General features: G+C 39.2%; 1 protein-coding gene across 1 annotated transcript in view; it reads right to left on the bottom strand.

The window, feature by feature from the left end:
* Man1a2 (mannosidase alpha class 1A member 2) overlaps positions 1-26,143 on the bottom strand; it is a 146,118-nt gene that overhangs the window by 12,048 nt on the left and 107,927 nt on the right. Inside the window, exons 9-12 of the mRNA XM_032897628.1 lie at positions 18,639-18,754; positions 14,742-14,961; positions 7,109-7,281; positions 4,216-4,331 (exon numbers count right to left, since the gene is read on the bottom strand). Coding sequence (XP_032753519.1) covers positions 4,216-4,331; positions 7,109-7,281; positions 14,742-14,961; positions 18,639-18,754 — 625 coding nt within the window. The remainder of the gene's footprint in view (positions 1-4,215; positions 4,332-7,108; positions 7,282-14,741; positions 14,962-18,638; positions 18,755-26,143) is intronic.

The following is a 26,143-nucleotide window of genomic DNA, read 5'->3' as shown; positions in this document are numbered from 1 at the left end:
TGAATTTTAGAGGGAGAAAGCCATAGCAACAGCTAATTCACAGGACAGTTTCCATGGCAAATGCTCAGGTCCAGAACACTACTTTGACTTAACCATGCCACTGCCATGTCAAAAATCACCACATCTAGCAGTTAACATACACCAACTGCTAGTCTTTAATGAAGCCACACCAAACAATCAACCTGAGAAAACAGTCAACACCTCCAGCTTCTAACAAAAGCCTGCTGAGTTAACTCACGTTTGAGAAGGCGTTAAGGGGCCATGCTAACTTGCAATTCTCTGCGAAGTCTTCAGACTGTTAATTTTGATCTTCATAGAACTTTCATCCAATCTTAACACTGTCAGCAGTTTTTATAAAGGCTGTTATCTGTGATTTTTGTGCTTTTTATGTATGTCAACTACACATTTCATTACGAAAATGTTTGAATACAAGCTGGGTAGTGGTGGCACATGCCTTGGAGACAGAGGCAGGTGGACCGGTGGCTCTGTGAGTTCAAGACCTCCCTAGTCTACAGAGCAATTTCCAGGACAGCCAGGACTACACACAGAAAAAACCTGTCTTGGAAAATCAAAAAGAAAGAACGAATGTCTGGATATGGGTTAGAGTGGTGTAAGGGTAGAATAGACAAGTGAAAGGATGAGAGATGCAGCTAAAGAGATGAGAGAACTTAGGAGCTTCGGGGCAGCATCACTGCCTGAAGATAATTACCATCATTCATACAGAGTTGGACCACGTGGGATTGAGAATATCAACTGTCTTTAGCTTTTGAAAAAGGGAATTTCATAGTTTACTCGATGGTTCAATATATGGTAATGAGTTATACAGTATAAGTCATCTTACAATTAGCAGCACAAACATATTATCTCATTTGTCAAAATAATGTGGTCTCCCCACTCCCAGGGTGGAGAACAGTCTTCAACAGATGACTACCTCTTGTTCAGCTTCCAAGATGCTCAATGCTAAATTCCGTAGTTCAGTGTTGATCACTTTCTCAGTTAGTGTTTTAATATAGTTATTTCTATGTTTACTCTTGTTTGATCCTTTTTATTATGTTGATTCACAAGTGTGACTTTCTGAAAGTGAACGTAAGTGACTGGATACCTAGACTACTGCTGATGTCCTGGGTATGGTCCATATGTGTACTGGGGGAGAGGCAGAATGCCATCCAGTGCTGACCCTAAGTCACATGCTAAATGCTCATGGTCATGAGGTAATGGAAATATGGTTAGAGTCAGCCAGTCATCCACAGGTGAGATAGGAGCTTTAGAGAGGAAAGGAGCGCTAACTGGCAGACAGGGAGGGCAAAGGCATTCCTGCCAAGCGTAGTGAAATACAGAAACAGACAAGAGGCAAATTTACATGCCGCATGTATGACAACGTCTGAATGTGAAGTAAACCTGTTTAAGGATGGAATGGGCAAGTAAAAGGATGAGAGATGAAGCTAAAAGAGATAGACCATTGCAGCCTCTGAGACACATAAAAGAAACTATATGACGGTGAAAATCAAGGACCCCAGGACTTCTAGCATCTCCTACTGTCTCTACAGCTACATTTGACTCAAGCAAAGGATACCTATAAGCACAGAAAGACTGCTGGACAGGAGTCTCTCCTCAGACAGATTATTATTACACACTATTAGGTATATAATAATATCAATTTGATCTATGAGCTAACACAAAATCACCAATAATACCTGAATTACTATCATGTGCCTTTTCACATAGCAGGATGAGGAACACACATCATTTATAATATTAATTCAAAAATGCTTTAGAGAAACCCAACCATTAGAAAATAATATGTAGGGGCTGGGGATTTAGCTCAGTGGTAGAGCGCTTGCCTAGGAAGTGCAAGGCTCTGGGTTCAGTCCCCAGCTCTGAAAAAATGAACCAAAAAAAAAAAATAGTATGTAATATAATTGAAAGATATTTTTCATAGAAACTAATCCAAACATTTAAAATGTTAATTTTGCAAAAGACTTAACTGTGATGTTAAGAAGAAAAGACTGAAATACATCTTGAAATAATGGGAAAAAATTTAAATTGAATATATGTCACACCACAGAACTGTATGTATGTTAAAAGGTTCTGAGTATGAAAACTGAACTGTAAGCATGTAGAATAATACCCCTTTCTTCTAATTTAAAAAGAACAACCCACCTTTTGTTGGGAACATTTTCCCTCATACAACATATCCTGATTGTGTTTTCCCCTCCTACCATTCTTTATAGTTTCTCCCCACCCCCTCCCAACCAGATCCACTCCCCTCTTGAAATCCATGTAAAACACCAAATGCTGTAGCTCTCATATCATCCAGAAAACAATGCTGGTTATAAATGAGGAAAACATGTGAATGTGTGTGTAGAGAGAGGCAGAGACAGACACTAAGGCAGGGAGGTGAGAGGTGGCAAGAAGACAAGTGGCAAGAGGCTGAAGACACAGGTCAGTGGTCAGTGCTTTGCCAAACGTGCACTAGCAAGGCCTGCACATGCACATCGTGTAAGAGCTAAAGAAAAAGAGAAAGAAATTCCATCACGCCCTCAGTCAAATCCCACAGTGTACAGAGAAAGCACAGAACTTGCTGCGACATGTTCAGTTAGCGAGGATGAGGCACAGGATAACCTAAGCTGTCGCTCTGCTCTGGCCCACTGCTCCTACCGCTACCTGACAGACACGAGCCTAACCAACAGGGTACACAGGACAAGGAGGGCCCAGGGGTGGGACGCTCAGACCAAGGCAGATGCCCTGAGCCTCCTCCACAACAACTGGGCTGGACCAGGTCCATGGAAGACATGGGAAGGAGGGAGTAAAATGAAGCAACGAGAAAACAGAAGCACACAGCACTGACCTAGCAAAAGGAAAAACAGAACAGCACTAATTTAGAGGCTAAAAGAAACTGAAGAACATTGAAACTAAGATTCATAAAAGAAAAACAGTATGGATGCTTCTGTACTTTTCAGCTGTAAATACCAGCTATAAATGAACTACATTTACATTAGAGTGGGGAATGCAGCTGGGCAGACATGGTGAACTATATCCTATTAGAGCTCAGCGGGACACTTGTTCTTCGGGTTGCTAATGCATCCCAAGTGATCTGAGAGGTACTGGGCAGTAAACATCCGTTGAGCAAATGATGTACTTATATGTATTAAATGATGTAAGTATATGTTTCCTGTGTGCAAGGCACAGGAGACATGAACATGAAATTCAGATACTGGTGATAGGAAGTGGTATTGGTGTGCATGCCTTGCAGAAAGCACACATATGTAACACACATATGAAAGCATACATATGTAACTAACACCTCCGTCTTCTCCCGGCATATTTACCGCTCCACCTGGGCTTTTGGGTAGAAAGCCCAGATTGTCCTTTTCCTTTCCACCTTCCCTTTCCACGTACCTTTTATAAGACCTTAGGAGAGAATGGCGGACGGTGGCTACTTTAGCATTTAGTAATCAAAACACGTACGCTCATTCCTAAGAGATGAGATCTACACTCAGCTGAGCCCAAAGGCACCTCAGCCCTGTAAGACTGTAGTTGTGACCATTATATTTGTGCTTTAAGAAATGTCCTAGGTACTTACAGAGTAAATCAAAGAGCAGAAGCAAATGACTTATTTAAGGCACTAAGCACTCCTTCCCCTGATTTACTATTATTTTTAGACAGTTTTGCTATATACGTCCGTGTTTAGGTAAGCTCAGCCGGCCCAGAGATGGTACTGCTCTGGTCTTGTCTCCAATATTTTAGGATTAGAGGCCTGTGCCACCACAACAGAACGGTTACTTGACAAAGAGCTGCCTGACAGCCACTCTTCAGATACGGCTTGCTACTTGCCCACATAAACCATTTGCAATAAAACATAATACACTGTAATATATCGATGACATAGATAGTCAGATTCAGTTATCTAGCGGCCACACTGCAACGCTGCTCTACAGAAATGTTACTGAGTGGGAGAGAGAACGTGGTGCATATCTACAGTTCAGGGTCATTATTCATCCATTACATGTACTTCAAAAAGATGGGATTTTAAAACTTGTTACCATAAAGAACTAATTATGTGCAGTGACAGACATAATTAATTTGATTTAAACATTGCTCAATATGCATCTGTATGGCAACAGTATATATTGTCTCGGTATTCAGAACGGTTGTTATTGTCATACAGCACTGAGAATAAGCTCACACTGAGAACACTTCTGAGGACGGACTTACTTTAACGTCTCGGCAAGAAAAAAGCTCTGCTGCACGTCGTCGTGCGCAGGAGTCGGGGAGTAGACGTCCTTGACACCAGAAAACCCACCACTGACTCGGCAGGACTTCTCAATAGCCTGTGAGGGAGAAGAGAGATCTCAATAGCCTGTGAGGGAGAAGAGAGGGCAAGTCTGCAATTTCATCTCTGAAAGACAAGTCAAAGCCTGTATTCAAAAGAAGTTCACAGAAAGGATGGGCAAAGGCCTTCGATTCCAGTCCTCAGGAGGCACACTGACGGATCTGTCTGAATTCAGAGCCAGCCTGGTCTACACAGTGAATCCCAGGACAGCCAGGCCTACATACTGAAACCATGTCTCTTCTAAAAACAAAAACAAACACTCACAAACCTGTAGGAAAATCTGACATTTATGTAACGGACAATATATTAAGCCCAAGCATAGTGTTATCAAAAAGAAATATCCTCGTACTAGAAAAACCAATGTGTACTGGGACGCCTTTCCCTCTCTAACACTATAATCTCTCTAAAGTATTTTCCTTAAATGTCAAATTTGACCTCTTCTTTCTAAATTGGGGAGCTGAGTATGGGACATGGCTCAGAAAGCCCTTGTCTTGAAAACTGAGGACGAGTTCAGTCCCCAGGTAAAAGCTGAGCACGGCGGTGCACGAATGTCCGTAATTCCAGCGAGGATTACTAGATGCAGACTAAGGTGGGGCCTGGAACTTGCTAGCCTGGCTGGCCAGCTTAGCCCACTTGGTTAAGTCCTTAGCCAATGACAGACCCTATTTTAAAAGGTGGAAGGTACATGAGGAACATATGGTTGTATTCTTAACTCCATCTCCATGTACACTTGTATGTGTACACACACAAAGATACCCACACTCTCTGACTTTCAATGTGATCATTTCCAAGTACAAATACTAATTCTCATCATCCTTAAAAATGCCCTATTTAGGAGCTTTACACAGTAGTGGTAATGAAATATTTACTGTACCCACGCTCTATTCTGAGACACTGTATTTCCAGGACCTTATTAGTCAGGCTCCATAGGTGGTAAGAAGGAGCAGGAAGTGCACACCTACAAGCCTAGATGACAATGGCGACTACTTAAGAGCTAACAATCTGCTGAAGGTTATTCTAAGAGCTTCATATGCACTGGCATTTAAATTTCATAACCCTAGGAGGTTAACAGCTACTCTTTTCAGTTGGAGAAACTGAGTTGAGCAATTTGTTCTCTGCTAACTACTATGTTCTGATGCTTAACTGGGATTTAAAATTCTTACTTTCTATCTCCATTTGTGTCCTTGAACATGCATTAGTCAACACATGAAAAAAAACACAGTCTATTTACAACTCTACTTTTAAGTCACAGTCACCAAGCATCTTGCTGGTGCAAATGTATCACACTTTAGAGCTGTGTTCGGGAACAGCTAGGTGCATGTGGACTCTCTTTCCCCACTCTGTCACCCTGAGACCCTGTGCAGTGATCTCAGCCTCACTCCTTGCTGCTGATGCTGCTTGTCTCTACTCCCTACCATTCCTGTCTAAGTGGCCTTCTTTGTAACAGAAAACTAGTCAACAGTACAAAGTGCTTAACCAAGTTCTTCTTAGAGCTTTATTTGTTGCCAATGGGTTTTAAAGTCTCCTTACTTAGGTCTGGTGCTTTTACCTAAACAATTTAAATGTCCTGTCCTTCCTGATGAACATGTGAGGAACCGATCAGCATTATTGGGCGACAGAGATTGCTCAGCAGGTCAGAGCATTTGCTGTTCTTGCACAGGACCTACTTTTGGTTCTCAACACCCACATCAGGGGGCTCACAAACATAAGAAAATCCAGCTCCAAAGGACCAGACAACCCCTTTTGGCCTCCACAGGTACTCACACCCATGGGGTACACAGAAATAATAAATGTTTTTATTTGTTGTAAAGACTAGCTCATCAGCATATCAGAACAGTTTAAGCCTGTGCAAGCTTTAGGCTCACTTGGCAGTCCAGTCTGTTCGTACGACAGCTCCTATCTTAGTCCCCTTAGGGTTAGGACTGTAAGTATGCACCAGCACACTCAGTGTGAATGTCTATTAGTTAAGACTGAATGGACTGTTTCCTTTGCTTACTAATCATAACAAATTCCTGCTTCCAAACACACATGCATGCACGTGCACACACACACACACTCACACACATACACACACTCACACTTACACACACACTCATACACACACACTCACACACACACTCATACACACACTCATACACACACACACACACACACACACACTCACACACACACACACACACACACATACACACACACACACACACACACACACACATACACTCACACACACTCACACACACACACACACACTCACACACACACTCATACACACACTCACACACAGACACACACACTCATTCACAGACACACACACTCACACAGACTCACACACACATCTGTTGTATGTGTGTACATCACATTTTGTCTTTTAATCTATTTTTAAGAAACAATTTACTGATCTATCCAAGAATTATTAGAATACAAGATAACATGAACAAGAACCATCTGCCCAGGCTATGAATCTTAGTTTTTTTCCCCAGTGGTTAAACTTTGAAAAGACATTATAAAAATACTGCTTATTTTATAATAATACTGATATTTCCTTTTAAATAGCTCCTTAGAGTTACTTAGTGGAATAGCAAGTGCATACTTTTATCAAAGTACTAATAGAAAGCAAACAGGAGTACCAGGCAGTTCCTACTGTTGAAGAAACAAATGAGAACAGTTTCTTCCCCAGAGAAATGAAAGTGTACAGGTCTCAAAATCAACTAACTGGGAGGAGAACAAACACCCTACCCAGTCAGCACAGACAAAAGGAGAGATTGCTGTATTTACCAGTGCGGCTTCCCAGCCCCACTGCCTGTATCTTGGGTCGTGGGTGAATCGCCATAGATACCAATAGGTTTCGATCACTTCCGGACGAAGGATGTAATACTTCTCAGCTTGCCGCACAGCCACTGCTTCCACTGCACCATCAAACTTGAATGACTCAGGACCTAGTTTTAATGCTGTAACATGTGAAGAAAAAGCCAAATAAACAATGTGTGTGCTTTAAGGAATACTTACTGATCTCTCTAAAAGAAAGAGGTCTAAAGTAATCTTTATCTTTTGTGACTTTTCTTGCTTCCTACTGCTTTAATTTTTATTTATCTGTTTTGGTGTTAAAGACCAAAGCCAGAACTCTCACATACTAGGCTGAGCTATACTCCTGCCCTGAAGTAACTTTGGTTATTGTATTGTTACTATATTCACAAAATGAATTGTTTGAAAATAACTACATTTGGTTTTCTTCTAACAGAGTTACAAATATTTCTATTGCTCCGGCATGAAGTACTCCTTAAAAGAATACACAGCAATATGCTGCTAAGTCTGACTCTACCGAGAGCTAAGTCATACCTTGGAACCAAATGCAAAGGTGACTGCAGCACACAATCCTTGAATACAAACAGATACTATCTGTCTCTTTATTTGTATTTCCAATTTTCCTCAATATTTTGTAATTTTCAGCACACAGTCTTTCTCTCCTTGGTTAAAGCAATTCATTGCATATTATTCTTGAGTGTGTGTGGTGGGGGAGTATGCACACAAGTCTGAGTGTACACACACTGCATCCGGAAGGCACGGGAAGGAAGGTATTAAGCATCCTATGCTATCGCTCTTTGCTTTGTTCCTCTGAAGCAGGGTCTCTTGCTGAATCTAGAGCATGCAGGTTTTCAGCTAGGCTTGCAACCAGCAAGCCCCAGGCATGCCCCTGCCTCCACCTGTCAGTGCTGGAGTTATAGAAACACCAGGTCCAGTCCTGGCTTTTATGTGGGTGCTGGGAACTCTGATCCTCAAATGTGAACAGCAAGTATTGCTACAGATCTTTCTTCCAAGCCCTGATTATTTTATCATTTTGATGTTATCATAAGTTAAGGTTCTTTTCTTGATTTCTCCCTCCAATAGACTGCTATTCGTGTAAAGAAATGCAACTGATTTTTACACCCACTTGTATCCTTCCACTGTGCTGAACTACTCCATCTATTCAACAGGGTTTTGTGTGTGTACACGCATGTATGTGTGTGCAGTTTTTATTATACATAATCATGTCATGTGGAAATCAAGATAATTTTGCTTCTTTCTTTCTGGTCTGAAAGTCTTTCATTTCTTTTTTCTTGTCTGATTACACTTGCTAGTAACTTCTGGTACTACATGGAAAAGACTGAATTCAAGGCCATCCTTGGTACATAATGAGACTCTTCAAGAATAAGCAAACAAAAACTTTTTTTTAACAAGTTCAACATCATAAGTATTAAGATGAAAGCACTCCAAAGGCAGATTGTTGTGGTCTAGATTTCTTGTTTTCCCTTCCCCTAAAGAAAAAGGAAATATTCAGAAAAATGGATACAACTGTAAATTACAGTATCAGTGAATACTAGACTCAGAAAGACAAATACCCCAAATATTACTCTGATGTGCAGACACCAGCTGTAAATTTGTATCTGTTTCTGTATAGAGGCAGGCAGGCAGGCAGGCAGGCAGACAGACAGGCAGACAGACAGACAGACAGAAGTATGTGTTTGCATGGGTCTTATAGGAACCACCTGAGTGGGAAGGAGACTACTAGAGGTAGAAGGGCATGAGTATGTGTGGGAGGATCTACTGAAACAAAGTGAAAACACCAGAATGAAAGCTGTTACTTTGTAGGCTAATGTAAAAATTTTTAGTACTAAGTAGAGATCAGATGTAGATTTTAAAGGTTAACCTTAAGATTACATTAGCTAGTTACTACTATAATTATAGTGACAATACACCAGCACTGAAATATTAACATTGTGAAAAATTAACATTGTGAGCATCTCACTGAAAATTATTTTGCTTTGTGATCATGCCTAACTTCACAGAAACATACAGGAAAAAAAAAACCTGATTATTTCCCTGAACAGACTTATGAATAAAAACTGCAAGCCTAAAACTATGCATGTATTTTACCGGTCGTTTTTAAAATAAACTGAAACAATGTATTAACCAACCATCAACCTAGTGTCCTGAGTGTACATCATGCTTAGACTGCTACTGGGCAGTGCTCATCTCATGATCAAGTCCAGCAATGCTTCCCACAAACCCAGCTAAACATTAAAATTTGCTCTGTGCACCACATGGTAAAATTCATTAAGAAGATTCCTTTAATTATTTCTAATTCTAATTCCAACAATAAAGTGAAACAAACTCTCAAGGAAATAATTACATTACGAATTAGCAGAAATGATTACCAAGAAAAAGATGGACTTTTAAAAATGGTGGCAAGAATATATAAAAGACCATAAGAAAATGCAGCAGAGTATAGACCGATAAGCTGGGAAGATAAGAAAACTAGACTGTACTTACTAGTCCAAGGATGTAAGTTGAAAACAAGAACAAGAAAAATCAGTGAAAAACTAAAAAGGACAAGGCACAAATAGAACAGTATGCTTCTGGGGACACCATGACAAAGAGAATCGCAGGTTCAACTTGCTGTGTAAAACTGACAATCAGACTCTTCTCATGGAGCCAAGCCTCAACTTCTTTGCATGACCCCTTCAGTCCTGGGCCATCAACTGCAACTAAGGCTGCACCTTCACCAATGGCTTTCCATGGCCTCTCACAGTGCCAAGCCTCAGCTGTTCTCCATGACCCCTTCATGCCTTCAAAACCAGTACCACCTGAGTGATTCTTACACACTACCAAGTCCAGCCACAGCACAATGTCTTACCTCTGCAACACAGTTTCTTTGTGATCTCAGAAAACACTTCCCAGAAGATGTCCTCTCTGTGATGCTGGTTTCTTTTTAATCACCATTCATTTCTTAGCTCCAGCTAACCAGCATCAACTGTTCCAGTAACTCCTTCTACTCCTGACTCTGGCTGAAGCTGCAGAGTTCTGCTTGTGGCCCCACTGTTCTAATACATCTTCACCAGTTTTCTGTTTTCAGTGGTTTCCCTTACTACCTAAGCTTGGCTGTGTAGAACTTGCTCTGTAGAATGACCTTGATCTCAGAGATCTACATGCCTTTGCTTCCTGAATGCTGGGATTAAAAGTGTGCAGTACTGTGCATGGTCCTAAGACTTTATCTTTCCATAAGATCTTTATAAGTTCTGGATTGTAGTTCATTCCCGATATAGTCAAAGTGACAACCCAAAATAGCCATCACAATCGACCTCTTGTCAATCTGACACATGATCATATCTCCTTATGCCCAAATGAAAACAATAACCAGGCCGTAATAATGCCTATCAGGATATAAGTATCCCTGTACAACTGAAAACAATAAGCTTACCTGAGTGGGATCTTGAGCTAAGGTCACTACTCCCTTAATTCCATTTAATATCCTTGAACACAGGATTTAGCTCCATTCCATTTCCTGGTGCCCCATTACTCTTTGAACCATACATTTTCCATTTTTCCTTTCTAACCTTGCTATGCTTAATCAAAATGCTCCTTTTACTAGTGCACCAAAGGATAAAATCTAAACTGGGCTTTTTTGAGATTTCCTTTGTCAATGCAATTAATCTAAATCTCTTTACCCAGCCTCAAGCAGACTCTTCAGGCATGGACAAGAAAACCAGCCACCTTCTTTACCAAAAAGATCACAAGAATGATCTCTAGGAAACATACTAAAATTCTTCTCCTCTGAAACCTCGTGAGCCAGGCCCCAGAATTCAACTCACCCTTAGCGCCAATGCCTTTCATATTCCTACCAGGATGGCCCATCAAGCCCCACTTAAAGCAAAGACCCAAAATTCACATCCCTCCAAGCTCCACTTAAAGCATTCTACTGCTTTCCAAATCCAAAGTCCCAAAGTTCACATTCCTCCAAACAAGAATATGATCAGGCCTATCATAGCAATCAATACCCCAGTTCCTGGTACCAACTTCTGTCTTAGTTTGGGTTTTATTGCTGTGAAGAGACACCATGACCAAGGTGACTCTTAAAAAGGCAAACATTAAATTTGAGGCTAGCTTACAATTTCAGAGGTTCAGTCCATTGTCATCATAGTGGGAAGCATGGCATCATGCAGACTTAGTGCTGGAGGAGAAGATAAGAGTTATACATCTTGATCCAAGGAAGCCAGAAAGAAAGAGACTGTCTTCTGTAGGCAGCCAGAGGGAGGAGGCTCTCTTCCTCACTGGGTAGAGCTTGAGCACTAGGAGCTCTCAAAGCCAATCTACACAGTGACACATTTCCTCCAACAAGGCCCCACCTCCTAATAGGGACACTTTCCATGGCCCAAGCATATTCAGACCACCAAATTCTCCCACATTTCTTCTTTACCCCTTTTTTTTCTTTTTCTTTTTTTTTTCGGAGCTGGGGACCAAACCCAGGGCCTTGCGCTTGCTAGGCAAGCGCTCTACTAGCAAGCGCTCTACCATGAGCTAAATCCCCAACTCCTACTCTCTACCCCTTTCTTATCCTCCACATAGTGTCCTCCCACTCTCAGTTGCTTCCTTCCCACTTTCACATCACAAATGTCACATGACAGTGTGACCTACCCCTCCTGCCTTCTATCTAGTTTCACAGTCTCTACCCATTCTACAACTCCTTATTTACATACATGCAAACATTCAAAGTTAGATCTGCATATAATTAAGAACATATAATGTATATATTTTATATATATATATGTGTGTGTATATATATTTCTATATATATCTTGAGTCACCTCACTTTCCAGGACCCACCTATTTTCCTGAAAACTGCAGCACAACTGAATGTGTCATCCAAGAGAAAAAAATGAACTTATATCCATCTTTCACTTACCCCAAAAGACCAAAGATGTTAACTCAAAACTTAAACCTCTGAAATTGCTAAAGGAAAAGCCAGGGAGATATATATATATGTATATATATGTGTGTGTGTGTGACATTACAGGGACACAATCAAGAACTTTCTGAATAGGACTCCAATAGCACAGGAGAGAGTACCAAGAAGTAACAAATGGAATCATATGAAACTAAGAAGTTTCTGCACAGCAAGGCAAATTCCCAGTAGAGTACATAGTCTACAGAATGAAAGAAAAATCTCTGACTGCTATTCCTCAGATAAGAGGCTAATAACTGCCACATATAAAGACCTACAAAACTTAAATACCCAAACTATAAAGCTATTAATTGATAAATGGACTCATAAAATGAACAGACACATCTCCAAAGAAAAAACACAAATGGCCCCAAAATGTTATTTTTAAAGAATGTTCAATATCTTTCGCCATTAAGGAAATGCAAATTAAAACCACTTTGGGATTCTACCTCACCCTAGCCTGGATATCTATGATTTAACATAAACCAGCATGGCACGGTAACTCTGGGTGCAGTAGTGGCCTGAACACCCGGTCATAACTAAATGCTCTCCAACTGACTTAAGACCCACTCAACAAGAATGGTACCGATCCTCAACCTAACACAAAGAACTAAGGGCAACTGGAGGGAGCATGAGAGGTGGTCCTCCCCAGAGAAGAGCACAGTCACTTGTTCTCCAGTGCCAAGTAGCCCTGAAAACACACATGTAAGTCACACGGAACAGTTATATTTAGGGATATATAGCCCATATTATATATGAGGGTCTGGAAGGAGGGGAAGGGAGAAGTGTAATTAAATGACGATCTTAAACAAACAGGAGGAGAAGGGAGAGAAAGGGGAGGGAAAGGGAAATAAGAAAGGAAAAGGAAGGAAAAATAATAATGAGGATGCGTAGAAAAAGAGCCCTTGCTGGTGAGAGTCTAAACCAGCAGAGCTGCTATGGAGTTAGTGTGAGGTGTCTTAAGTCTCACTTCCTGTTGCTGGGATCAAACGATCTAAGGAATGCCATTTAGAAAGGGTTGTGTTAGAGCTCATAATTCCATGTTACAGTCCATCCCAGTGGGAAGTCAAGGCAGCGGGAAGCTGAAGCAGTTAGTCACTTCTATCCAGGGTCAAGACCTGAGTGCGGCAAATTAAGGCATGCGTGCTTGTGTGCAGCTTGCTTCCTCCTCTTTGTACAATCCAGGACTCCAGCCCAGGGAAGGGTACTGCCCACTGTTACAAGAGGTCTTGGCATGTCAAGACAGTCTTCCAAGGACATGTCTACAGGCCAACCTGATATAGACCGGTCTTCAGTAAGACTGCCTCTCAATGACGTCTCCAGGTGAAACTGGCGATTAAAACTAACCATTCACAGGTAGTGCCTCAAAGTAAAATAAAATAAAATAAAATAAAATAAAGCAGAATTGCTGTATTAGCCAACTGTACCTCTCCTGGTATACTCAAAGGACTCTACACCATACTATACAGTATTGAGTCCATGTTCAGTTCTACTCAAATGAGAGCTAAATGAGAGACCAAAATGTGGCAAAGAAGCACAATGGGACTTTATGTGCATAATGGGCATTTGAGCTGTTAACTACATTTTAAGTGTATAACTGACCCTACATATTATCACTCACATAATTCTATTTGCTAACCAGACCACTGTCTTAATAACCAACATTAAACCACACTGAAATAACAATTGCCAATATCCTTTTGAGTTACATTTTTTAAAAAGTGAACCACTAGACTGAAGCCCAAGAGAGAACTGAAGACTCAACTTCACATTAAATTCCATCCCTTACTATATAAGAGTAACTCAAAAAGTTATGAACAAAGGCAAGTTAAAGCCAATTATGTTTGTGACACAGTACTTAATGACAAACTAACTCTGAAACAGAAAATCAGTTACTGTAGAAAAGCAACAATTCAACCTCTGATACTACAAATAGAAATTACAAGTTTGTAGGTCTTCATTAGCTACTTCACTTACAAAGACATGTTTATAAAGCCAAAGTAAATTACAGGTCTAACCCGGGGCTCTGTAGCCCCCTTCATCACTGTACCTGTATTGAATATCTATCTGTAGATGCATGCAGTATCTGTGTTTTCAATTTTTGTCAACAATAAAAAAACCATTTCAACCTCTAAAACACAGAGGATCAGAAAATATTATCTATTTTCCCAGAGCAATGCTGTACGATTTTCTTAAGCAAACATATAAAAATTACTGGTGAATTGAGCCAAAGACAAACTAAACTGTCGATGGTCAGATGTCAACTGTACTTTCAAGGTTTCTATCTATTTTGGTTTCTTTTATTTTCTTGAGCGTACAGGCATAACAATATAAACTAATAGCTTTGGACTTCTATTAAAAAATAAGTGATATTACTCCATATAAATCTTCTACCTTTTGTCTTTACAACAGTTACTTTCTAAATATTTAGGAAGAAAACAAACAACCTCCTTCCCCAAATTCAGAATTTTAAAAAATGATACTGGAAACATACCCTGGAATTAAAATAAAAGCTAAGAAAAATTATTTGCTATTGTAGGTACAAGATTTTGAAGTAAACAGTACAAATATTGTTTCTTCCTAATTTCTGGAAACATGTTTAACTTAGTAAGTTATTTTAGACTAAGTCATTAGCCTTATTAATATTCTTACCAGTTCTGTCATATGACTCATGGCATGTTCGTGCAATTTCTGCCCCTAGTTCTAAATAGTGGCCAGCTTTATCCTTTCTGGAACCATCCGCTCCAAGTGCAAACATTCCCCCAGCAAAGCAGGCCAAATGACCCATCTTCCTTTCCAAGTGTCCATTTTTCCATTCTCCAATAAAGACTAGACCTCCTCGGGACTTCTTAATAAGATGTTTCTCTATAGCCTACAAAAAAAGATAAATGATTTAGATGCAAACGTTTTTAGTTTTCACTGTCAACTTGAAACAACCTAAAATCACCTACAAAAAACAGTTTTAGTAAGGAATTATCCAGATCAGATTGTCTGAGGACATGGCTCCTCTATGGGGAGTGTCTGGGTTGCTAACTGAGGTGGGAAGGCCCTTACAAATATGTCAGCACCATTTCACAGGCTGGCCTGGACTGTGTAAGAGAGAGGAGAGCTAGCCAGTGAAAGCACGCAGGCATCAGGCAGGAAGGACCCTCTCTGCTCTTGGCTGTAGAGTGATGCTTTAAGTTCCTGACCTGACACAATAAGGGGTTGTAACACAAGATTATAAGTCAAAGAAATCTCCTCCCAGTGTTACTTTTCGTTAGGGAAGTATCACAGCCACAGAAATGAAGCCAGAGCATCTGGTGGTTTAGATCTGGATCTCTGGCCATCAGAAAGCCCTGATTATGATGCTATTTTATAAAGCAGTCACTTTCACAAATGGGAACCTAATAGTATATATAACGTGGGACAAACACACTCATCACTACTATAAGACAAAGCAGAAGAGCGGAGGCATGGCCTCTGAGTGTTTTCTGCACGGTATTACCTGTATATAGCTTGCCTTCTCGAGTTGAATGAGATTCATAATAATTAACTGACTGAGATCACCTTAAGAAGTTATAACCCAAAAGGTTCTACCAATTAATTTTCTATTCCAGACAACAAAAACTGAACAAAAACCAAACATTGATGTTAAGATAAAATGATATTTTAGTAGGTGGTTAAAATTGTTCTTAATTTTTCATGTAACTATACAACTTAGCAAAATTATCTTCAAGAGCATAACCTTGCACATGGTAAGGCTTTCAAACTAGTTGGAACTTGAAACATGCATCCCATAACTATTGGTTTCTCAAAGTAAGATAATTTGTTTTGAATGCTTTGTCATGGATAAAGGGAAACAACATCAGAACAGGCTACCTTCCTGAAATAATGGAGATAGCAAAGCAAATATTTTATAATAAACCTAAATATACGAAAAAGTACAGTATAGCAATCACATTTCATTTTAATAATGAGATGTTTCATGAGCATCCTCCAGACTGTGTCCTTAAGAGTCTGCTGAGGCGGCCTATACTTTTCTTTCTAAAATAAGTTATGTATTTCTTCAAGGATTAGTTCACATTTTGATTATGGGTTATTTTCTGACCTGCTCAATAACATCAGCTCTAGAAGGCATCCAGCTTAGATTCTCTGCAATGACAATGTGTGCTTTACAGGGCTGTAGGGACTGTGCCCTCATCATCTCATGTTACAGAAGGCCCGCTATAATGTACCAAGCACTCAATAATAATTGTATAAATGATGGTGCTCTTCATAATTAGATCAGACAGATGGGGCAATAAAAAGTAGCTAATAATCAAATGATAGAGATGACCACTGGATTTTAAGTCTTTGTTGTTTTTATAACCACAATAAAAAGTTATATATAATTATTTATGTAATTAAATGTGTGTGTGTGTGTGTGTGTGTGTGTGTGTGTGTGTGTGTGTGTGATTAGTCTTCGGATTAGAGGGGCTCAGTTTTTCATGCTTACTGGCTGAATGGTATTAACATGGCTTGAACATACACAATAACTACCTAGAGACTTGGCTATAATATATTTTTGTTTGTTTTTGAAAGAAAGTCTTACCCTGAAATTCAGGCTAGTCTCGAACTCACAGATGTCTGCTTGCCTCTGCCTCTTCCTGAGTACTGGGGTTAAAGGTGTGCACCACCATATCTGGGAAGTTATGACTTTGTACATAATACTTACATTGTTTTGCCATTTGTGGCACAAATCTTACCATGCTCTAAGCCAGCCAAACATGCTCATTAACTCACTGGGACTAAAGACAAGGTGGGGAGGACAGGGCTTTACATCTTCACCTGCCCTTGGGACTCACGAAGTTAACTGTGCTGCATTCTTCTCTCTAAAGAGTTCAACAATGACTTACGTACAATGCCAGCTGTTGAATGGCAGTCAGGAATAATGACATTACTCTTAAACATCTTCACTAGTATTACCAAAGCCTCTTACCCACTCAAGGGCCATTAAAATGCATGCTTTGTACACTACTTTAAAAAAAATAAAGAAACTGAATTTAAGTTTGATCTAAAACCTAAAACAATATACTAAGCTGAAGAAACTGGGATTATGGGAATCTGGAGAGTAGAGGAGAACAGGATCGGGGTGAAAGCATTTTAAACAGAGTGCACTCAATTCAAAAATCCCACCTCCTTACAAGAGTATTTGCTGAAGATAACAGTGCAAACATTGTATACTTGAGATCATGCTTTACAATGAAATCTGACCAATTATTATTTTTATAAAAATAGTAGGAACCCATTCTAAATTTAAAAAGCAGGATTGGGAAAACAGATTTATAAAGGCATGTTCATATAGTATATGAGATATCTAATGGACAATAATTTAAAATTTTAAGATTAACTTTCAAAACAATGACACCTATCACAGTAAAAAAAATTAGATCACTCTTTTTCAGGATTATTCTCTAGACTTAAATTTTAGCAGAAGAAAATAAAATTTCACAACTTTTCAAAATTTAAGGCTTCATTAAAAGTCTTATAAATCACATAGGTCTAGATTCTTTATTAGACTTTAATTCAGTTTATTAGTTAACACAGTCCCTCAACCAATGTTTATTGAGTGACTACAGTGAGCAAAGTCTGCATCACACACATTAACTTCCATATCAGAGCATTTTTAAAAACAATGGTGGTAAATCTGATACAAAGGCTATAAAATGGGTAATAAGGTCTATGGTCTGATTTTATAAAACTACGATGCTAAAAATAGATCACTATATTAGAAGAATTTGGTTATATTAAAATTATTAAGGATCTACATATTTACATTAGGTTGGAAAGTCAGTAATTTTTGTTGTTGTTGTTGTTGTTCTTGTTGTTGTTTTGAGACACGGTTTCTCTGTATATCACTGGCTGTCCTAGAACTCACTCTGTAGACCAAGCTGTTCTCAAACTTACAGAGGTCCATCTGCTTCTGTGGAATGCTGGGATAAACAGCATGGGTTATCACGGTCCAGCTATCAGTCATTTATAAATGAATAGCATTTTTCTATTTTGTAATTTTTTTCCAAGAAATTTTAATAGAATTAACTCTAAGTTTTGGTTTTTTGTTTTTTTTTTTTTTCTTTTTTCTTTTTTTCGGAGCTGGGGACCGAACCCAGGGCCTTGCGCTCGCTAGGCAAGTGCTCTACCACTGAGCTAAATCCCCAACCCTTAACTCTAAGTTTTAAACTGTCATACATATATATGACACAATATAACACCGTGATGAGGAGGACAGACTCTGTAGGCCAACAGCTCAGTTCCAGACTCTCACCAGCTCGGACCTTCCCCAAGCTACCTGACGACTGCCATTGCACCTTCAGGTCTCCATGTTTAAGTGCTGACAATGATCCAGTGGAGTCGTCCATGTAAACGGGCTAGAGCAATGCCTGGCACGAGGACGGCACTATACGAGTGGCTACCACTACAGTTCTTTATGCCATCACTGGAAAGAAGTGTTTACAGATATGGTGTCCAGCCACTGTCTAACACTCAGTACACACATTCGCTGTAAGGAAAGACTCAAACGATAACCACCTCAACAGCGTCGTCGTACATCCTTCTTGCCTCGTGGTCTGTTTTATCTGACATCAGCCATGCTTTCAGTAAGTATTCATAAAAACTGTCACCTAGACCACCAACTGATGTGTGATCTGTAGCAAAAGAGAAGAGAGGATATGAGTGAGGGAAACAGAAGACAGAGACAATTAAAATAATGTTTTTCAATAATGAAGAACATTTAACAGATTAATTAATCATAGTATCATGCCTACTCTCAACACATTCCAAACTTAGGTAGGATCCAACACAGTATGTGTGTCTAATCTTCTAGAAAACCTTTTTCCTCTGTATGTGGTACTTCAGATTTATGAGTCTTTTTCTTAAATTCCACATTTGTACTCTGTCATCCACGCAGACTTTTGCAGATGTAAAATGATTATCTTTTGCCAGGCGGTGGTGGCACGTGCTCTCGATTTCAGCACTTGAAGGAGGCGGAGGCAAGTGGTCCTCTGTGAATTGGAGGCCAGTCTGTCTATAGAGTGAGTTCCAGGACAGCCAGAGCTACAAAAAAAACCCTGTTTCAAAAAAACTGGAGATATGGCTCAGCAGTTAAGAGCACTGACTGCTCTTCCAGAGGTCCTGAGTTCAAATCCCAGCAACCACATGGTAGCTCACAACCATCTGTAATGGGATCTGATGCCCTCTTCTGGTGTGTCTGAAGAGAGCAATAGTGCACTCATACATAAAATAAATAATCATTTTAAAAAGAAAACCACAAAAAAGTCTTTTATATAATGGCTTTAAACATGAAAGCCATTATTAAATGATACAGTTATATTTGATACTAAACCAAAAGCACCCCTTCCTAATAATTATCTCTATATCAAGGACTACTTTGTCATGTATTTTTCTAAACTGATTAGCTGTTAAATGCTGTCCTTCATTACTATTCAGTACATTAGTATGCATTGTTTTGTCATGGGTCAACTGTTAACCCTCATCTAGAGTATCCGAGGTAAGCACACGCAGTCATCCCTCACTTTCCACAAGTCCTGTTGGACATTGCAGGATTTTATTATAAAATCCCCATTGCTTATGTAGGAAAAGAAAAATGCCTCACTACATGTGAACCCTCCAACCAGTCAGACAGTACTAGCACAGGAAGGTGAGGATGGTATTTAGCGGCTTATGAGGAAAGCTCGAATTTGCGTGCAGGAAATGGCATGTTTTTATCTCTTTAGCTCACAGAATATACCTGTGGACTGTTAGCACTATAAAATTCTAAGTATAGCAGAAGAGAATATAGAGACTACATCTGCTTTTGTTAGGCAGATGCTCTTAAATCAAAAATAAAGAACTCACAAAGAAAATATTCTAACTTCTTATGACACAAACTAAATTTAATAGGAAAAATGTGAAAAAAAGAGATTGAATAGGAGAAGGTAATTGCAGCATACATAACAGGAAAAGGGTAATGGCCTAAGCTGACCAAAAAGTGAGGCCAATGAAAGGACAGAAAACTTAACAAAAGGAACAAAACTCAGTAAGGACTTGGTAAGGCCTCTACTACTGGGCTATATCCTCGTCCCTCCTCAAGCATTTTAAAAGACTTACTATTACCATCAGTGCTGATAATATAGCTCATATTCTTTGAGAATGGAAGCAGATAGCGAAATTTAATAATGAACCTAGTTCTGGAATTACCACCTAGCAATACCTAAAAAACCCAAATACTGGTGTAAAAAAAAATCTATTACAGGACTGTTTCCATTTGTAAAAAGTTAAACACAGCCTGAAATATCTAGGGAAGCTGATAAATAAACAGAGTATAAATCTACTGCAGCGCAATACGTGCTAATGAAAAGGAACAAACATGTCTGTAATCTCACATTGGAAGGTATCTATTTTTACCCTGTTAAGTGTGGAAAGGGAACAGGCTGAGGACAATATTTATAGTTTGATATTGCTAAAAATTATATATTGAAGAACGTTAGGGTACAAAGTCTTTGAATAGAATAGCCACAATGATTATCTGGGGGGGCGGGGATTAGGTTTTAACATCATATCTAAAACCTGAGAACATGTAATTTCATGTAACCCAAAATCAAGCTCTGTTGTAGAAAGCAACAAATGTGTCAAGGGTGTGAGCAATACACTGGATGTCCATACAACACACAGAGACCTAAAGCACGTTTTACGTCACTATTTTTCTGAAACAATAAGCAAACATGTAGATGAATTTTAACCCAAGATATATCAATACAATCACACAGCTTTAAATACAGAACATTCCCAGCATCCTAAAGGACTTCACATGACCTTCAGTCAAACTCAGTCCCTAAAGATAACCACTTCTCTGACCTTTCTTACCACATTTTCTAAGTGCTTGAATATACAGTGTCCATCATCTTTAACTAAGGTCTATTACTTACCGCTGCTAAGAACCATTTTCGTGTTTTCTACCTAGTATGTGAAGAAAGTTTCTTCTACTCAAGTCTCCTGAAGTTAAACTGAACATCATAGAAGATGGCTGGAGGAGAAGAGAGGGCTCTAATATAATGGCACGCTCAGTTTCAGGGTGAATATATCTATAGCTACATTTGTAGTGGGTAACAAAAAAGAGAATATTTACATTTATGAATAGATGACACCTTCCGGTTTCCGTATACATCTGGAGCTAACCCTGAACCACAACCCTGTATCTGGATCCCGTTGGGAGAGCTGCTCTCCCAAGAGTGCTGACACACCTGACAGCAAAGGCAGGACTACCACTTCTGCTCCAAGGGACTCGCCTGGAGCCCTCTGGATGCAGGAGACTAGAAGCAGTCTGGGACAGGATCCTTCCAGTTTCCTCCTGGCGCTGAGCTGACCCTGTGCCACAGGCTTTCTATGCCAGGATCCCGGCAGCAGAGAGCTGGTCTCCCAGGAGTGCTAACACACAGACTTATGGAAGGGTCAAGCCATTGTCAGAGACAAAAAACCAGCTAATATCAGAGATAGTCAGATGGCAAGAGGCAAGTGCAAGAACCTAAGCAACAGAAACCAAGGCCACTCAGCATCATCAGAACCCAGTTCCCCACCACAGCAAGTCCAGGATACCCCAACACACCAGAAAAGCAAGATTCTGATTTAAAATCACAACTAATGATGATGTTAGACTACTTTAAGAAAGTCATAAATAACTCCCTTAAAGAAATACAGAACAACACAGGTAAACGGGTAGAATCCCTTAAAGAGGAAACACAAAATCCCTTAAAGAATTACAGGAAAACACAACAAAGCAGGTGAAGAAATTGAACTAAACCATTGAGGATCTAAAAATGGAAATAGAAACAATAAGGAAATCAAAAAACAAGACAACCCTGGAGATAGAAAACCTAGGAAAGAGATCAGGAGTTAGAAATGCAAGCATCACCAACAGAATACAAGAGAGAGAAAAGAGAATCTCAAGGGCATAAGATACCATAGAAAACATTAACACAATCATCAAAGAAAATGTAAAACATAAAAAGGTCCTAGCCCAAAACATACAGGAAATCCAGGACACAATGAGATCAAACCTAAGGATCACAGGTATACAAGAGAGTGAAGACTCCCAACTTAAAGGGCCAGAAAATATCTTCGACAAAATTATAGAAGAAAACTTCCCTAACCTAAAGAAAGATATGCCCATAAACATACAAGAAGCCTACAGAACTCCAAATAGATTGGACCAGAAAAGAAATTCTTCCTGTTACATAATAGTCAAAACACCAAATGCACAAAAGAAAGAATATTAAAAGCAGTAAGGGAAAAAGGTCAAGTAAAATATAAAGGCAGATCTATCAGAATTACACCAGATTTCTCACCAGAGACTATCTATGAAAGCCAGAAGATCCTGGACAGATATCATACAGACCCTAAGAGAACACAAATGCCAGCCCAGGCCACTATATCCAGCAAAACACTGAATTAACATAGATAAAGAAAACAAGATATTCCATGACAAAACAAAATTTACACAATATCTTTCCACAAATCCAGCCCTACAAAGGATAATAGATGGAAAACTCCAACACAAGGAGGGAAACTACGCCCTGGAAAAGCAAGAAAGTAATCTTTCAACTAACCCAAAAGAAGAGAGCCACACAAACATAATTCCACCTCTAACAACAAAAATCACAAGAAACAACAATCACTATTCCTTAATATCTCTTAACATCAATGGACTCAATTCCCCAATAAAAAGACAAAGACGAACAGACTGGATATATAGAGAACCCAGCATTTTGCTCCATACAGGAAACATACCTCAGTGACAAAGACAGACACTTCCTCAGAGTAAAGATCTGAGAAAAAAGTTCCCAAGCAAATGGTCCCAAGAAACAAGCTGGAGTAGCCATTTTAATATCAAATAAAATATCAACCAAAAGTTATCAAAAAGATAAAGCAGGACACTTCATACTCGTCAAAGGAAAAATCTACCAACATGAACTGTTAATTCTGAACATCAATGTTACACATGCAAGGGAACCTACATTCATAAAAGAAACTTTACTAAAATTCAAAGCACAGATTGCACCACACACAGTAATAGTGGAAGACTTCAACACCCCACTCTCATCAATGGACAGATCATGGAAACAGAAACTAAACAGTCACAGTGAAACTAACAAAAGTTATGAACCAAATGGATTTAACAGATATCTATACAACATTTCACCTAAAACAAAAGAATATACCTTCTTCTCAGCACCTCATGGTACCTTCTCCAAAATTGATCATATAATTGTATTATTTATAATTATAAAACAGGCCTCAACAGATACAAGATGATTGAAATAATCCCATGCATCCTGTCAGATCACCATGGACTAAGACTGGTCTTCAATAACAACAAAAACGACAGAAAGCTCACATATACATGGAAATTGAACAATGCTCTACTCAATGATAACTTGGTAAAGCAAGAAATAAAGAAAGAAATTAAAGACTTCTTAGAATTTAATGAAAATGAAGGCACAACACACCCAAACTTATGGCACACAATGAAAGCAGTGCTAAGAGGAAAACTCATAGCTCCGAGTGCCTCCAAAAACAAACAGGAGAGAGCGTATGTCAGCTGGACAGCACACCTCAAAGCTCTAGAACAGAAAAGCAAATACACCCAAGAGGAGTACAAGTCAGGAAATAATCAAACTCAGGGCTGAAATCAACCAAGTAGAAACAAAAAGAACTATAGACAGGGGGTTGAGGATTTAGCTTAGTTGAAGAGCACTTACCTAGCAAGCGCAAGGACCTGGGTAACAAAACAAAACAAAACAAAACAAAACAAGAACTATAGAAAGAATGAACAAAACCAGGAGCTGGTTCTTTAAGAAAGTCAACAAGATAGATAAACCCTTAGCCAGACTAATCAGAGGGCACAGAGAGTGTGTCCAAATTAACAAACTCAGTAATGAAAAGGGAGACTTTTCATAACAACAGAAAGTGGGGAAATCCAAAAAATTATCAGATCCTGCTACAAAAACCTACACACAACAAAACTGGAAAACCTGAAGAAATGGACAATTTTCTAGACAAATATCATGTACCAAAGTTAAATCAGGATCAGATAAACACCATCTAAACAGTCCCATAACTCCTAAAGAAATAGAAGCAGTCAATAAAAGTCTCCCAACCAAAAAGAGCCCAGGTCCAGATGGGTTCAGTGCAGAATTCTATCAGACCTTCACAGAAGACCTCATACCAATATTATCCAAACTATTCCACAAAATATAAACAGGAGGAACACTATGAATTCCTAATTCCTAATTCCTTCTATAAAGCCACAATTACACTTATAGTTAAACTACACAAAGACCCAATAAAGAAAGAGAATGTCAGACTAATTTCCTTCATGTCAAAATACTCAATAAGATTCATCCCAGGGATGCAGGGATGGTTCAATATATGGAAATTCATCAACGTAATCCACTATATAAACAAACTCAAAGAAAAAAAAACACACGATCATCTCATTAAATACTGAGAAATCGTTTGACAAAATTCAACACCCCTCTATGATAAAAGTCTTGGAAAGATCAGAAAGTCAAGGCCCATACCTAAACATAGTAAAAGCCATATACAGCAAACCAGTCATCAACATCAAACTAAATGGAGAGAAACTTGAAGCAATCCCACTAAAATCAGGGGCTAGACAAGGCTGCCCACTCTCTCCCTACCTATTCAATATAGTACTCGAAGTCCTAGCCAGAGCAATCAGACAACAAAAAGAGGTCAAACAAATTGGAAAAGAAGTCAAAATATCACTATTTGCAGATGATCTGATAGTATACTTAGGAGACCCCAAAAACTCCACTAGAGAACTCCTCCAGCTGATAAACAACTTCAGAAAAGTGGCTGGCAATAAAATTAACTCACACAAATCAGTAGCCTTCCTCTACTCAGAGGATGAACAAGCTGAGAAAGGAATTAGGGAAATGACACCCTTCGTAATAGTCACAAATAATATAAAATACCGTGGGGTGACTCTAACCAAGCAAGTGAAAGAATATGTCAGATAAAACATCTTGTTTTTCAGAATGTTTTTACTATATTGCCACTTCATTTTATAATATATGGGTATTAAGTGCAAAGGCAGAAATGATCTTCTCTCAGAGCTTCTCGAAAGCACTGTCTCCTCACCAGTGAGAGACCTGATGCTGCCTTTCAGGCGCTGTATAGTCCCACTTTCTCACATTCAGCTTCCATTCCTTAGGCCTAGAACCTTCGTTTTAACATTAGCCGCATAAGGTGCCACCACTCCATACTCACTGTGCTAGGCACCATGCAAACCAAAGATTGTCATGTTTCTGTTCTGGGATAATTATTTTCTTTTATTCTTGGTGATTATCTCCACTCTTCTCAGTGCTCTCTTGACTAATAAGGTTCACAGCAGTAAGGTTCTCAAGAAATGGTAAATTTTAAGCCAAAGAGTTATTTGCTACTTAGCAGTAGACAGCTAATATGTTGTCTTGGGGGGGCTAAAGGCCACATAAGAAATTACTTTTGATGTCATGGTGGTATAGTTCACTGAAAAAGAGGTAGAAAAAGTAAGCCAGGACTTCACTGCTTTAAAAAAAAAAAAAATGGAAGTAGAAAGCTCAAAGGCTCATTTTAAATTGGAGGAAATGGGAAATAAAATTCAAGAACTGCAAGATGATGTTATCTGGAATACTGGTCAAAGGATCAATATAATGGACAGCGCCCTTTCCTCCATTAGAAAAAGAGGTAAAACCAAATGAATCTGGGAGTTCACTGGTAAAGACATTTTTCTAAATGTTACTTGGGATGCAACTGAGGGTTCAAACACACTGGGCAAGCCTTTCTGTCATGAAGCCACACTCCTAGCTCCTTCTGTACTTCCGTTTTGATTTTGAGCATAGGTCATCTGGGTGTAGTAGAAGAAATGGAGAGATATGGTTATTATGATGAAATTATTAGAATGTGATCAAAAGACAGGAAGTGGAGAGCGAACTGGAGGAGGGAGGTGACTGGAGGTGTTGTCTTGTATTGTGTTG

Source organism: Rattus rattus, chromosome 3, assembly GCF_011064425.1.
Source record: "Rattus rattus isolate New Zealand chromosome 3, Rrattus_CSIRO_v1, whole genome shotgun sequence".
Classification (NCBI taxonomy): domain Eukaryota; kingdom Metazoa; phylum Chordata; class Mammalia; order Rodentia; family Muridae; genus Rattus; species Rattus rattus.
The sequence above is the reverse complement of the archived record's forward strand: the minus strand, read 5'-3'. Positions and strand labels throughout refer to the sequence as shown.